General features: G+C 40.8%; 1 protein-coding gene across 2 annotated transcripts in view; it reads left to right on the top strand.

Moving 5' to 3' along the window:
• The window catches only part of LOC131974836 (rho guanine nucleotide exchange factor 28-like), a 46,525-nt gene that overhangs the window by 29,156 nt on the left and 4,635 nt on the right, over positions 1–12,734 (top strand). Inside the window, exons 15-31 of one of the 2 annotated variants that reach the window (XM_059337318.1) lie at positions 723–765; positions 2,279–2,368; positions 3,512–3,635; positions 4,451–4,595; positions 4,870–4,925; positions 5,696–5,753; positions 6,264–6,360; positions 7,116–7,246; positions 7,363–7,503; positions 7,762–8,012; positions 8,090–8,215; positions 8,303–8,420; positions 9,268–9,522; positions 9,612–9,688; positions 9,789–9,967; positions 10,163–10,260; positions 10,368–10,559. In XM_059337318.1, coding sequence (XP_059193301.1) covers positions 723–765; positions 2,279–2,368; positions 3,512–3,635; positions 4,451–4,595; positions 4,870–4,925; positions 5,696–5,753; positions 6,264–6,360; positions 7,116–7,246; positions 7,363–7,503; positions 7,762–8,012; positions 8,090–8,215; positions 8,303–8,420; positions 9,268–9,522; positions 9,612–9,688; positions 9,789–9,967; positions 10,163–10,260; positions 10,368–10,559 — 2,181 coding nt within the window. The remainder of the gene's footprint in view (positions 1–722; positions 766–2,278; positions 2,369–3,511; positions 3,636–4,450; positions 4,596–4,869; positions 4,926–5,695; positions 5,754–6,263; positions 6,361–7,115; positions 7,247–7,362; positions 7,504–7,761; positions 8,013–8,089; positions 8,216–8,302; positions 8,421–9,267; positions 9,523–9,611; positions 9,689–9,788; positions 9,968–10,162; positions 10,261–10,367; positions 10,560–12,734) is intronic. The other variant, XM_059337319.1, reaches the window with a different exon arrangement.

The following is a 12,734-nucleotide window of genomic DNA, read 5'->3' on the forward strand; positions in this document are numbered from 1 at the left end:
AAATCATTTTGCTTTGGTGCACATTTGGCTGTAAAAGGATTCGCTCAGATATTTTCATTTCACACAATTTTGCAAAACAATGATGTTTCTCATTGTGGCCCAAATTGTGCAGCCCTTTATCTGTGGCAAGATTTTGTTTTTGGTGGTGAGTGCAGCACTCACATTGTGCAATTCAGAAACCACTGTCTCAGAGAAAAGCACAATCATTATTATGTTAAATTGCTCCAAGATCAAGAGCAGACTTTCTCCAAAGCTTCATGTCAAGCCTTTTTTTTATAAGTAATAAAATCATTCAAACTCCTTATATGATGACTGACAAGTAGAGGGCTGAATCTTTGAGACTGTGCATTTTTTAATATCCTGAGGCTTTGGAAAAACATGCTCTAAGTACCTCTTATAGATCATCTGCAGGAGGAGTTGTTTCTGCCCTGAGGGTTCTGTTCTGCTTCCATTTTGGTACATATTTTGTTTCCCTCTTGGTTTTGATTTTCCATCTTTGGTGTCATCTGTTTTTTTTTAAGGCAAGACCTTTCAGTGTTGGTTTTTCTCTGTTTGCTGGATCCAGACTATTTCGGGGATTCTTGTATTTGCTTCTAACTCAATTCTGTTTGGGAATGATGGTTTTGAACACCTTCTGCATCACTTGAAATCTAATATAATTTATTCAATTTTATTGACATGTATTTGCCTCATTTGCTTTTGCTTGTTACTTTACTTTACAGAGCAGAGAGCTTTCAGCCTGACTGAGACAACCAGAGAAAAGAGGTAAAATCAGTGTGTTATTTCATGACCCCAGTCCAGATGTTCTTACAGTGTTGACCGGTGGTTAGAGATTGGTTTAAATGTGCCTTCACATGTGTATGTGTGTGTTTTCATGTGTGTATCTCCAGTTGTAACCTGTGGTCAGGGTCTCAGTGTGCAGGATGTGACAGACTTCCTGTTTCAAGGCAGAGGCCAGAATATGCTCTGATTGCAACCTCAAAATAACACTGAGTAAACAGCAAAACCTTCCTGGACTCCAGACCTCAGAAACAGCAAGCTGATGTCTAGAACACATCAAAGATACTAAATGTGTGGCACAAACAATACTGCAGTCTGTGTTTTGAGATTTAAACAGGAATTAACATTTGCTTCACAGCCTTACCATGTGGCAAATTTTGTTTATTTTGTTTTCAGTTCATAAATCCCACAATCCATATTCATTCTATTTTCTTCATATCATCTCACTGCCTCATTAATGTATCACACGCTAATACATTTTGTTTGGTATTAACCATGCATTGCTAACATAGGAAACATTTTAGAGGATCATATTAGGTAATTAAATGATCATATTACATAATTTGATCGAAGACTTTATTGTATTAGAATAGAGAATTTAATACTACAATATTCATAACACACACTAACCATTTATTTCGTCCAAATCAGTATTCATGCAATGTTAACAAAATGTGGCTGTTGCCTCTGACGTAGGCATTGTTTAATACATTTTTTGGATTACTAAATCAGTTTGTAACACATAAATCCATGTGACTATCCACATGTAGTCATCTTACTTTGTCATATTATTAGGCCCAGAAAAGGTTTGTAGACTAAAGGGCTGTACCGAATGTCATATCTTTTTTTTTTTAAAGCTTTTTGAATGAAGCTTTGAATGTCTGTCATCATCACCCCCAAAATCGCCACTTCTGTGATTCAGATTAACTGAGCTAGTCTATTTTTATAAAATCAACCTTTTAAATGAGTTTTGTTAGAGTTAATATAGTTATATTAATTTACAGTGGCAAGCAGGAGAGCAAATAGTGTTTTGACCACAGAGAAAATTTTATTTTTGAAAGGCTAAATACCAACAACTATGGATTGAAGCAGAATATTTTGTTAGCTGAAAAAATACGTTGTGTATTTTGGAAATGATAGCATCTATCTCTTTTTTAATAAATGTGGACTTTCGGACTTTACAACGCGCTGGAGTAATTGGAAATATTTGGATCACACGGGTCTGAACCAATCCTGCTCAGCCACCACTGGAATCTAACTCTACAAAGAGAATAATGCTAATAATTAGCGTAGCCTGATCTTTATCTGCGACTGTGCAGAAATACAGAATTTAGTCAATAGACATGCCACAAAAATTCAAAAGTTATGAATGAAGCTTTGAAATATTCTGTACAGTTCTAGTAGGTTTTAATCTTAGACACCACACATATTAATATTTTGAGTCTCCTGATGAGCCGAAACACAACAACGTGGTCTGAGGTGTGTTATATCCATGCAGGGTTTTGGGTTTCCGTAAGCGGGCCCAGTCAGCAGAGGAGGAGAGCAGCGCATCGCTCCAACACCTCACCCTCACAGAGTTCCTCAAAGAGTATGTTTTCACCAAAACGGCCTCACAGCCATGCATGTGTGGCTTAACTCATTCTAACCCCGATGTAAAACCATTTCCCCACTCATCCATTAACCACATGGATTGTTTGCAGCTCCATATGTGAATCCTCAGAAGTAGATTATGTTTTCATGTCAGGTCACAGTAAATGTTCAGTGTGACATTGCATGTTTCTCTTGTTTGTTCTGTCGCCTTTCACCTAGAATGTGTAATGTAACTAGCATAAGTTACTGAGAATAGTTGACACATTATTAATTGCATCTTGCCAAGGTCATACTATAAATAGCATCCACTAGAGTCCGTAGTGACTTCCAAGCATGCCAAGCATGTTGTCAAGAGTAATAGTCTGTAGACCAGGGGTCCTGGAAGACTGTCTGGACATTCTTTCATTCCAGCATGACACCAATGTAGCTGATTATCAAACTTGTCTCTGTATATTAAAGGGAAAGTTCAGCCCAAAATAAAAAAATACACACTTTTTTCCTCTTGCCTGTTGTTCTGTTTTTCAATCTAGATTGTTTTGGTGTGAGTTTCTGAGTCGCAGAGATATAAGCCTTAAAGTACAAATAGCCCAGTCTCGCTCCATGCTGCAATGCACAAAGCTCAAGTCATTGACTTTTAGTGGTAGGAGAATGGAGGGAGCTCTTTATTCATTTTATGAATTTTGGCTTACACTTGGTACCAAATATCGATTCTTGTGACCTTCCGAGCTGCTACATGAAACTGCTTGCAACAAGGTCAAGATTAACTTGACTATCAACATCATGAATCCTAGAAAGAGACATTGATGTTCAGTTGTTAAGATGATTTTTTTTTTTGCACTTTGAGTGCCACAAAGTGCGAGATGGTTCAAATATATATATCGGGATATGGCAGACATCTCTATGACCAATGTCTCCAACACTCTGCAACTCATACCCAAACAATTTAGACTGATAAATAGCACTACAGCTAAGAGAAAAAAATGTGTTTTTGATTTGGGGGTGAACTGTCCCTTTAAAAGTACAAAAATACTTAGTTTTATAAAGAGTGTGTATGTTGGTCTTGAATGCTGCAGTCTTTCACAGGCCAAATTGATTGTAGAAGTTGTGATGGCTGCTGACTGAAGTGTTCAAACTGAAACAGGATCGAGGATGAGGAGTGGGATAAATACATAATTCCGTCTAAGGTCGAGTCAGAGAAATACAAAGTCAGCCGGACCTTCAGCTTCCTAAAGAGCAGGATGTCCAGCACTCGCAACAAGACCAAGGTGAGGCAACACAGTGGAAAATATGATTCATGCTGGCTTAAATTCCTCCTACGTGTGCTTAAAACATGACTTGGAAATTCCTATAGTTGAACTTTATAGAAATTAAAAAAAATACAAGTCAGAGCTGAAAGGCCTCCCAGTGCAGTAAAAGGTTTACCACCTCTCAGACAGGCCAGGTCAGAATTCCTGCGCTGGGGAGCCATTGTCTGTGTGCAGTGCCTTTATTTGGTGAGGGAGAAAATTCCCTCTCCTCAGGTCTTAGCAACGGGACACAGTGAAAATATCCTCTTACATAATGCGTAGACCCCCACCACACAGCACGAAGAGCCAAAACACATTCCATAGTACACGCTCGATCTTCCAAACACGTGTGCATGTGTTCAAGAGCATGTTTCCATGTATGTGCAGACACACGATGCACATGAATAGTCAAAAAAACAAACATACACTCTCAGACTTCCTTGTAAAGTTTGATAAGAAAATAAACATAGCGCTATCACACACATGCACAGAGGAATCCCCCTAATGCCCCCCCCCCCCCCCCCCCCCCCTGAGGATCAAGCACCACAACAGCAGCCATCCCTATGGACCTTAACAAAGTAAACAGAAAAGCTCACTCAGAGGCCCCATTATCTCAACTAACTCCACTTTAACAGGTGTGTTTCAGCAAGAAGATGACTGCTATATGCCTCTTTGTGCCTGCTGCTCAGACTCATGTTATTTCTACTTTGGAAGTTTACATGATATTGTGGCATTAGCTGCAGTAAATGTCAGCTGAACAAGTTTGTTTCAAATATTTATGACCTGTGTTTCAGGTGAAGGGGAAAGAGGTGAAGGAGGGAAAGGAGAAGTCAGGAGCCGCTAATGGACACCAGTTTGTTCCTGTGTCTCCATCTGGTCTCGCTCTCTGTGTGGCCTGTGATAAGTCTGTTTCTGGGAAGGAGCTGTTGCAGTGCTCCAGTAAGTATTATACTGTCAGTACTGTTGTTGTTTTATGTCCTGTGGTGGCTGAACTGTTTAGGGTTTGTGTAAATGTCTTCGCACGTGCTGCCTTGATGTTTTGTTTAGCTGAAGACATGAAGTCAGTTTTCTTCCTCTCGCAAAGTCAACATCGATCTTGAGGATCACGGTAGTTTGACAGCCATCTGGACACTGAATCCAGAGACGTGGTAATTTTGTTTATTATCAGCTAACCGATAAAATTAACTGGGGCTTCATTTGTTTTTGTCTGCAGACTGTCTCATAAACGTCCATAAAAACTGTCGAGAGGCAGTTGCAGCTTGTGGAAAGGTAACCATCAACATCACACAACTCATTGAATCTTTAAAAAAAACAAATGGAAATAATAAATTATTCGTACCTTCAAAATACAACCCAGATATAAACAATGTCATGCCATTTTAAGATATTTGCAAGAATGTCAAGAGTCATACTTGAGCTTCTTTTTAAATGTGTGCGTGATTTCACACCATTTAGTATGTCATAAATAGATTTAGTATGTCCCAATACACAGTTTGTCAAATGCAGTATGCCAAAAATCCCTACTGCATCTGGTTGCATTTGGCAGTAGCACTATGCTTATCTGGCTATTCTGACTCACAGTCTCTGTGCAGCATATAAGATCTTGATTTTGGGAAATGTTAGAAATCTGTAACTGTCGACCGTCCAATGGTCTGAGGCGAAAGCTTTGGTGCAGGTGATTTTTTCTGTCTCTCCCTGTGTTGCTGTCACGCTCGGCTGTGCTGTGAAGTCGAAATGCCCAAAAAGGACATAGAGACATAAATCAGTTACTGAAGTAAAGGCAGTCTGAGAGGAAGCGGGTACAACAGGAAGAGTAAATTCGAAGACTTGGTGACAAAGGAACGCCTGGAATGTGTTGAACATCTCGAACTGCTGATGTAGAACAAGAGTATCTGAGAGGTGGTTGCACTTTGTTTAGGCATAAATTGACTCCAGTATTGACTGAATTTGTTGGGTTGCAACCACAACAGCTTAATATTTAAAACACAAGTGGTATGATTTACAGCCGTTGATGTTGATATGATTATGTGTTTCCTCAGAAGCCGCAGGAGAGGAATGCTTTGCTGATGAAAAGCAAGACCTTGTCTCTCCCACACAGTGAGTCAGAAATTATAGCGTGTGTCCCCCTCCCACATTGTCCTCCCTTGGTCTTTGATTAAGTTTTTACCTGTCCTCCCTTGTTTTTCCTGTAGTAGACTAAGAAAGCTATTACCCCCACTCTTCCCTCTCCCCTGTTGTTCTTTCCCTGGAAAAAAAAGTTAAATTTTAATCTGTCTCAGTGGGGGATCCGGCCTGGATTGTGTTTATGTGTGTGTTTGTGCATGCGTACAGAGGTTGAGTGTTTCTCTTGCATTGACACGATCATTTTATTTCCATTTCGAACACAATCAGCTTCCCTTACTAAAACATTGTCACAACTGTAGCCTGCATGCCTAGTTAAACAATGAAAGATAACTGCAGACCTCCTCACAGCTTTATTATTCAATTACTGTTACATTCAGTGACTACACAGATATATACAGAGTATGATGACATTTGGAGTATTTTTTATTTGTGGAAGGTGTGACTGATTCCTCTCCCTGCTCCCTGTCTTGATCTCTCTTCCAGACTCTGTAAAAGACAACTCTCCAGCCCCCATTTCCTCAGAGAAAAGAGAAACAGTCGCCCCTCTCACCAAAAGCCTCTCCATCTCTATAGATAGCAGGTATGACCGCAATATATATATATATATTAACCAATACATCCATTCCTATATTCATCTATACATCTTTAGCTGGTTCTAACTCACTAAAACTGATTAAATTCATCTTGAGCTTTTATGTCTTGAATTCTGAGTGAAACAAGTGAAATAATTTAAAATACTTAGATCTTGAAAATAAGCACAAAGCATCAGCCAAATGTAATTTCAGTCCGTAAATACTAGAATCATTTTTAAAGGGATAGTGTGGATTTATTGCAGTGGGGTTGTATGAGGTGCTTAATAATAGTCAGTGTATTACCTACATTAGATGGTGGTCGAAACGCCCCAGTTTGGAGAAGCAGGCAGGAGTACCAACACGGAAGCTAAGCGATGTACTGCTGTGGACAGGGGCAGCAAAAAAACATATTTTAGCCCATCTAAGAGTATTTTGATGGGCTAAAAAAAATCAGTACCAGTTTAACTTAGCACATTATTGGGAATATTTTTGACAACTTTACCTTTGCAATCAAACAGCCCTCTTTAACTTTACATGGGGGGATCTGAAGCTGTTACTTATGCCCTCGTCAAAGCTACCATGCCAAACTCCATCTACTGTAGGTAATACAATGACTATGGATAAGTATACAATACAAGCTAACGAACTATCCCTTTAAAGTACCAAAGTAAAAAAGAACTGTACTGTAGCTCACAATAATGCATCCCTATGGAAACACTCTCTTTGTTATAAGTTATAACTAACAATTTATTTTTCTCTACAGACGGCTGAGTGATGCAGCAGTAGTGGACAGTGAGTGCAGCGTGACAGCTTACAATAACAGCTCATTGTCTGATGAGGGAACACCAGTCACGGCAACTCCGCCATCAGCGGACCCGCCAATCACCACACAGGGTGAGAAACACAAACCTACATCACAATATGTCACCCTTTCATAGTCTAACACTGAGAATTGCTGTAGAGTGGATTGTAATATAGAAGAAAGTCAGTCATTATTTCCGTCCCTGCAGATGCTGTTGATGCTCCTCTAATGAGCGACCTGTCAGCTGACCTGCTGGGGCTCGAGGTGGAGTCGTGGAGTCTGGCGGTCAGTCCTGAGTTCTGGAGGCAACACGACAGACACACCATTAAACGACAGGATGTTATTTATGGTGGGACAATTCTTCATAATACAATAAAATATGCTGTAATTCCTGTAATTGTAGAGCAGAGAGTTGATCTAAATGGCCACTAACTGGCAAACATAATGTTTACACTGATGGTCTGCACTTTATTATTTACATTTTTAAAATATTGAACACTTGAAATGAGTTACTGAGTTACTTTTATCCTCGCTATTCCACTTGGATTCAGACAAACATTAGTATGCCTGAGTAATCCCATAATACACTGTGATTGCCTCCATGTAGAGCTGATGCAGACGGAGCTGCACCACATCCAAACCCTGACGGTCATGTCGGAGGTGTTCAGGAGAGGCATGCTGGAGGAGCTGCAGCTCGACTGGGACTGTGTGGCCCGGATCTTCCCCTGCTTGGATCCCCTGCTGCTGTTTCACAGAAACCTCTTCGGAGCGCTGCAGGAACGCCGACAGGCCGCGACCCATCCTGAGAACCCCCGAAATTACCTCATCCATCAGATTGGAGATATTTTGATTCAGCAGGTTGGTAAAGATGGATTGTGCACATAAACACACACAGATAAATGTCTATATTCTACCTCTCATGGCCTCTTTTTCAGTTCTCTGATGAAAATGCTGAGAAGATGAAGCAGTTGTACGGAGAGTTCTGCAGCCATCACATCGAGGCCGTCAATGTCTTCAAAGAGCTGCAGCAACAGAACAAAAAACTGCAGAACTTTGTCAAAGTAAGCTCCTGCTGCCAGAACTCTTGTACTTTTTAAATGAGTGGTTTACAGTGAAATTTATTTTGGTGTTAATCTCTCTGCTCACAGCAACAGAGCAATAACACTCTGGTCAGACGGAGAGAGGTGCCAGAATTTATCCTGTTGGTCACTCAGCGCATCACCAAGTACCCAGTGCTGCTGGAGAGGATATTACATTACACTCAGGGTACATGAGCTCCACTGTGTCCCAAACAAAACTGTAAACATATGTACCTCTTAAATTTTTTTGTGTCCTTGCGTAGAAAAATGGTTGTCAACATCCAAACATATGCTTCTTCCACCCATATTTCATGCCTCACTGTTGCAGGAATGTACTACTTTGCACATAGAGACTATATTTACTATGAATAAAGAGGTTATTATTTCTTATGTCCGTAATCAAAATGTCATGTTAACTAAAATATTTTTTGCAAAGTAAGAAAACATAAATTTTCCTGGATGGTATTGCTGTTTTTAAATGGTCTGCTTGAGAATGTTTTTTGCGTTCTATGACATATGTCACTTGCAGTTAACATATTAAGAAGGTCAATCTGTTTAAAGGTGCTATATAAGCAGAGAGCAACTGTGTGAGCTGAACACCTCTCTTTGTGTCGCGGTGCTTTGTGTGGAGTATGTAACAAGCTTAAATTTCTGACTTTCTCATTTTTACTTTAAGTGCATCTTGTGTAGGCTTTTAGAATATGAATGATTGAACAATTTTTTTCAAAATCAAGCATTTTTTACTGTAACATTTTGGATTAGTTTCAAACATAAAAACTATGTTTGCATATTTACAAATATCCAGTATTATGTAATTTAAAAAATACACACATGATGTATATGTTGAGCCATACATTAATAAAAATAAATATAATTAAATCTCTAAAAATAAAAATAATTACAATAAAATAAATGTTGAAATAATATTAATCACAATAATATATATATAAGAAAATATACACAAACACACATACACGCAAAATACCCTAAAATTTTATTTTAATGTGACCTGTCTGTTACACCTCCTCCCACAGAGGGAAGTCAGGAACACTCTGACCTGTCAAGGGCCCTGGTTCAGATCCGTGACATCATCGCTGCAGTGGACCTGACTGTGAATAAGTATGAAAGGTGTCAGGAGCTGCAGGAAGTGCTGGCCCGGCTGGAGAACAAGAGCTTTGCCAAGCTGAAGAACGACAAGGTGTTTCGCAAGCAGGATCTGCATAGCAAACACCGGGATCTGCATTATAAAGGGCTGGTCTACTGGAAGACTGCCACAGGACGTCTGAAAGGTGTGCATGAGGTCATCTGTGCCTTGAGATCTTTTGGGTTAAATTTACAGACAACCGGTCTACATACATTTCCACTCTTCTGTTTTCAGATACTTTGGCTCTCCTGCTCACAGACGTTCTGGTTTTCCTACAAGAGAAAGATCAACGCTTTGTGTTTGCTGCTGTTGTAAGCCTCGACCTGAAGAACCAAAGATATCTTGTCCAGCTTTCTGTCCATTTCTCTCCATCCTTCAACTCATCTTTATGGGTTTTATCTGCTTTTTCAGGACCAGAAGCCTCCTGTAATCCCTCTGCAGAAACTCATCGTCAGAGAAGTAGCCAATGAGGAGAGAGGGATGTTCCTCATCTCTGCCTCCTCGGTGGGACCAGAGATGTATGAAGTTCACACCACCACTAGAGACGAGAGGAATGCATGGATGAGACACATCCGACAAGCAGTAGAGAGGTGTGTGTGCGTTTGTGTCAAGTCAAGTCTCACAAGTGTTTTTATGTGCAGGTATGCTAATGTTGGGGCATCTTTTAGGATCTGTGTGCATGTGTCTTTCTGGTTAATGTTTGTGTGTGTGTGTGTGTGTGTGTGTGTGTGTGTGTGTGTGTGTGTGTGTGTTACTCATATCTAACCTACTGGTCTACCTGGCAGTTGTCCTGAAGAAGAGGAGGAGGAGGAGCGAAGTGCAGAGACAGAGGAGGCCCGGCGAGTTGCAGAAGTGAGAGTTCAGAAGATCACCAAGTTCCAAGGTGAAAACATTTGTGTGGCCACATGCACATTTTATCTGTAACATCACATAAATAGTCTGATAGAGCCATAAACAACACATCCTAATCTTAGTCTTTGTTTTAAATAGAGACACTGTCAGGTCAGGACCAGCGAATCTGCAACAGCCTGGAGGAGAAGTTGCAGCTTTATGCTGAGCTTACAGAGTTAACCCTTCGCTCACCAGAATCTGCACCACAGCGCCATCTGCTGGTGCAAGCAGACACTGACGGTGAGACGCCACGACAGGCCTCCTCACTGCTCACATCTGCACTCAGAGAAGGTAAGAAAGCTGCTGTGTGGATACGGACCTGTGAGGGCTGCTCGTGCTGCATATATCAGCTACAGAGCAGATTTCACAATCCGAGTAATGGCTAATGAAGACAAGTGATAAAACTCCATGAAAAATGTTGAAACTTTAATAACAATGTAGTAGTTTATACACAGGGCTGCACCTTGCAGAAAAGGGGGCTCTTAGCAACATTATTAAGATGGTAACCTTGTTTTTACATGTACGCATATATCTTAACCCTTGTGCCTCACTTTGAAAGTTCTCTGTCGTCCTGTACAAAAGTGCCCACATTAACAAACTGCCCTGAAATGATATGTTTATTTTATTTTCCACTTTCACTAAGTTAAATGTTTAAAAGCAACATTAATCATAATCAGTTCATAACTTCCAAATAATCATTAACGTCCAGAATTTAACCCTTAAATGCCAGTTTGTTTAAACTATGCCATGGGGTAAAAAAAAAAGTATTTTCTGTATACTGTATGCTAGGGAAATCTTATACTTTGTATAAATATAATTTTCCACTTGGGTTAAAAATTTTTTTAACCAAAATCAGTTGTCATTGTAACTTCCATAAAAAATATATTTTCAGAATTTTAGCCCTTTAAATGCCATTTTGTTTACATACTGCCACTGTTGTTTTTCATGAGAAAAAAAAAAATATAATATATATATATATATATATATATATATATTTATTTGTTATAATGACAACTGATTTATATATATATATATATATATACATATAAAGAGAGAGAGAGAGTTTCCATGTACAGACCATACTTTTTTCCATACTTAACATAAGACATACCAGCTTTTTCCTTACTGTCCTTTTAGTTTTGTCGCACCTGCAGACATGTAATGGCAAATAAAGCTCCCTGTTTATGTGAACGAATACTAACTTTAGGTTATTTACATGACCCCGGTTCTCTAGTTATATGAGTGAGATGTCTCACTATGGGATGCACGCCCTGCTGCAGACCTCAGAAGCATTAATCTCATTACGCCAATCCTGATTGGCTGGTGAAACGTGTGCGTCCGCCCTAGGTAGTACCACCTACCTTGAATAGTTCATGCGGCCAGCACCACGTTATTCAAGATAAGCACCTCTTTTCACTCGCCCAAGCAAGAAGGGTTGTCTGGTGAGACATCTCACTCATATTACTCAGCAAACCGCTCGTGCCACGCACGGGGCAGATACGTCCAGCTAATATTAACGGACAAAAGTGAGAGGCGAGGACCAACTCACAACAGCACAAATGTCCTGAACAGAAACTCCCAGGAGACGAACAGCTGATCGCTCCTTTTGACACCCCTCGTCCTATCCATGTAAGTGTGACCCCTGCCCACGTGGTGAGGCAGCAAAAGCCACAAGGTCAATAGGAGAACATGAGCCCACCACCTTAGGCACAAAAGCCGGGTTGGGCTTCAAAATCATCCTCACATCCCCCAGGAAGAGCTGAGCGCACAAGGGATGCACCGAAAGCGCATGGATATCACTAATGCGTTTAGCCGAAGCCAGAGCCAGCAATAACGCTGTCTTGAGAGACAAGTGTTTCAAGTCTGCCCCCTCCAATGGCTTTAAAGGAGAGCCCTTAAATCCCTCCAGAACCACAGCCTAATCCCACAGTGGTACCAGCGGTCTGGACATGGGGAGAAGCCTGCATGCTCCCTTCATAAAACGGCAAATCAGCGGGTGCTGGCTCGCTGTCTGCTTCCCAAACCCCACGTGACGAGGTAGCGATGGCTGCCAAGTACACTTTAACCGTGGAGAAGGCTTTTCGTTTGTCAATCAGGTCCTGCAAGAATGACAATATCACTCCTACCGGACACTGAAAAGGAATGTGGCCATTTCTATGACACCATCCCTCAAACACTCTCCACTTACAGTCATACAGAGACCTAGTGGAGGAGGCTCTAGCACTTTGTATAGTGGAAATCACTCGCTATTAAAGACCAGGGGCCAAGGGGCCAAGCCCTTAGTGCCAGCCGCTCTGGGTGAGGGTGGAACACTGCCCCTCTCCCCCGCGATAGCAGGTCCCTGCGCAATGGGAGCTGCCAGGGCTGAGCGCACATCAACTGATATATCTCCGCCAGTCAATGCATTGCAGGCCAATGCGGAGGTATCAAAACCAGTGCGTGGCCATGCTCTCTCACTCACAGAGT

Source organism: Centropristis striata, chromosome 7 (assembly GCF_030273125.1).
Source record: "Centropristis striata isolate RG_2023a ecotype Rhode Island chromosome 7, C.striata_1.0, whole genome shotgun sequence".
Lineage (NCBI taxonomy): Eukaryota > Metazoa > Chordata > Actinopteri > Perciformes > Serranidae > Centropristis > Centropristis striata.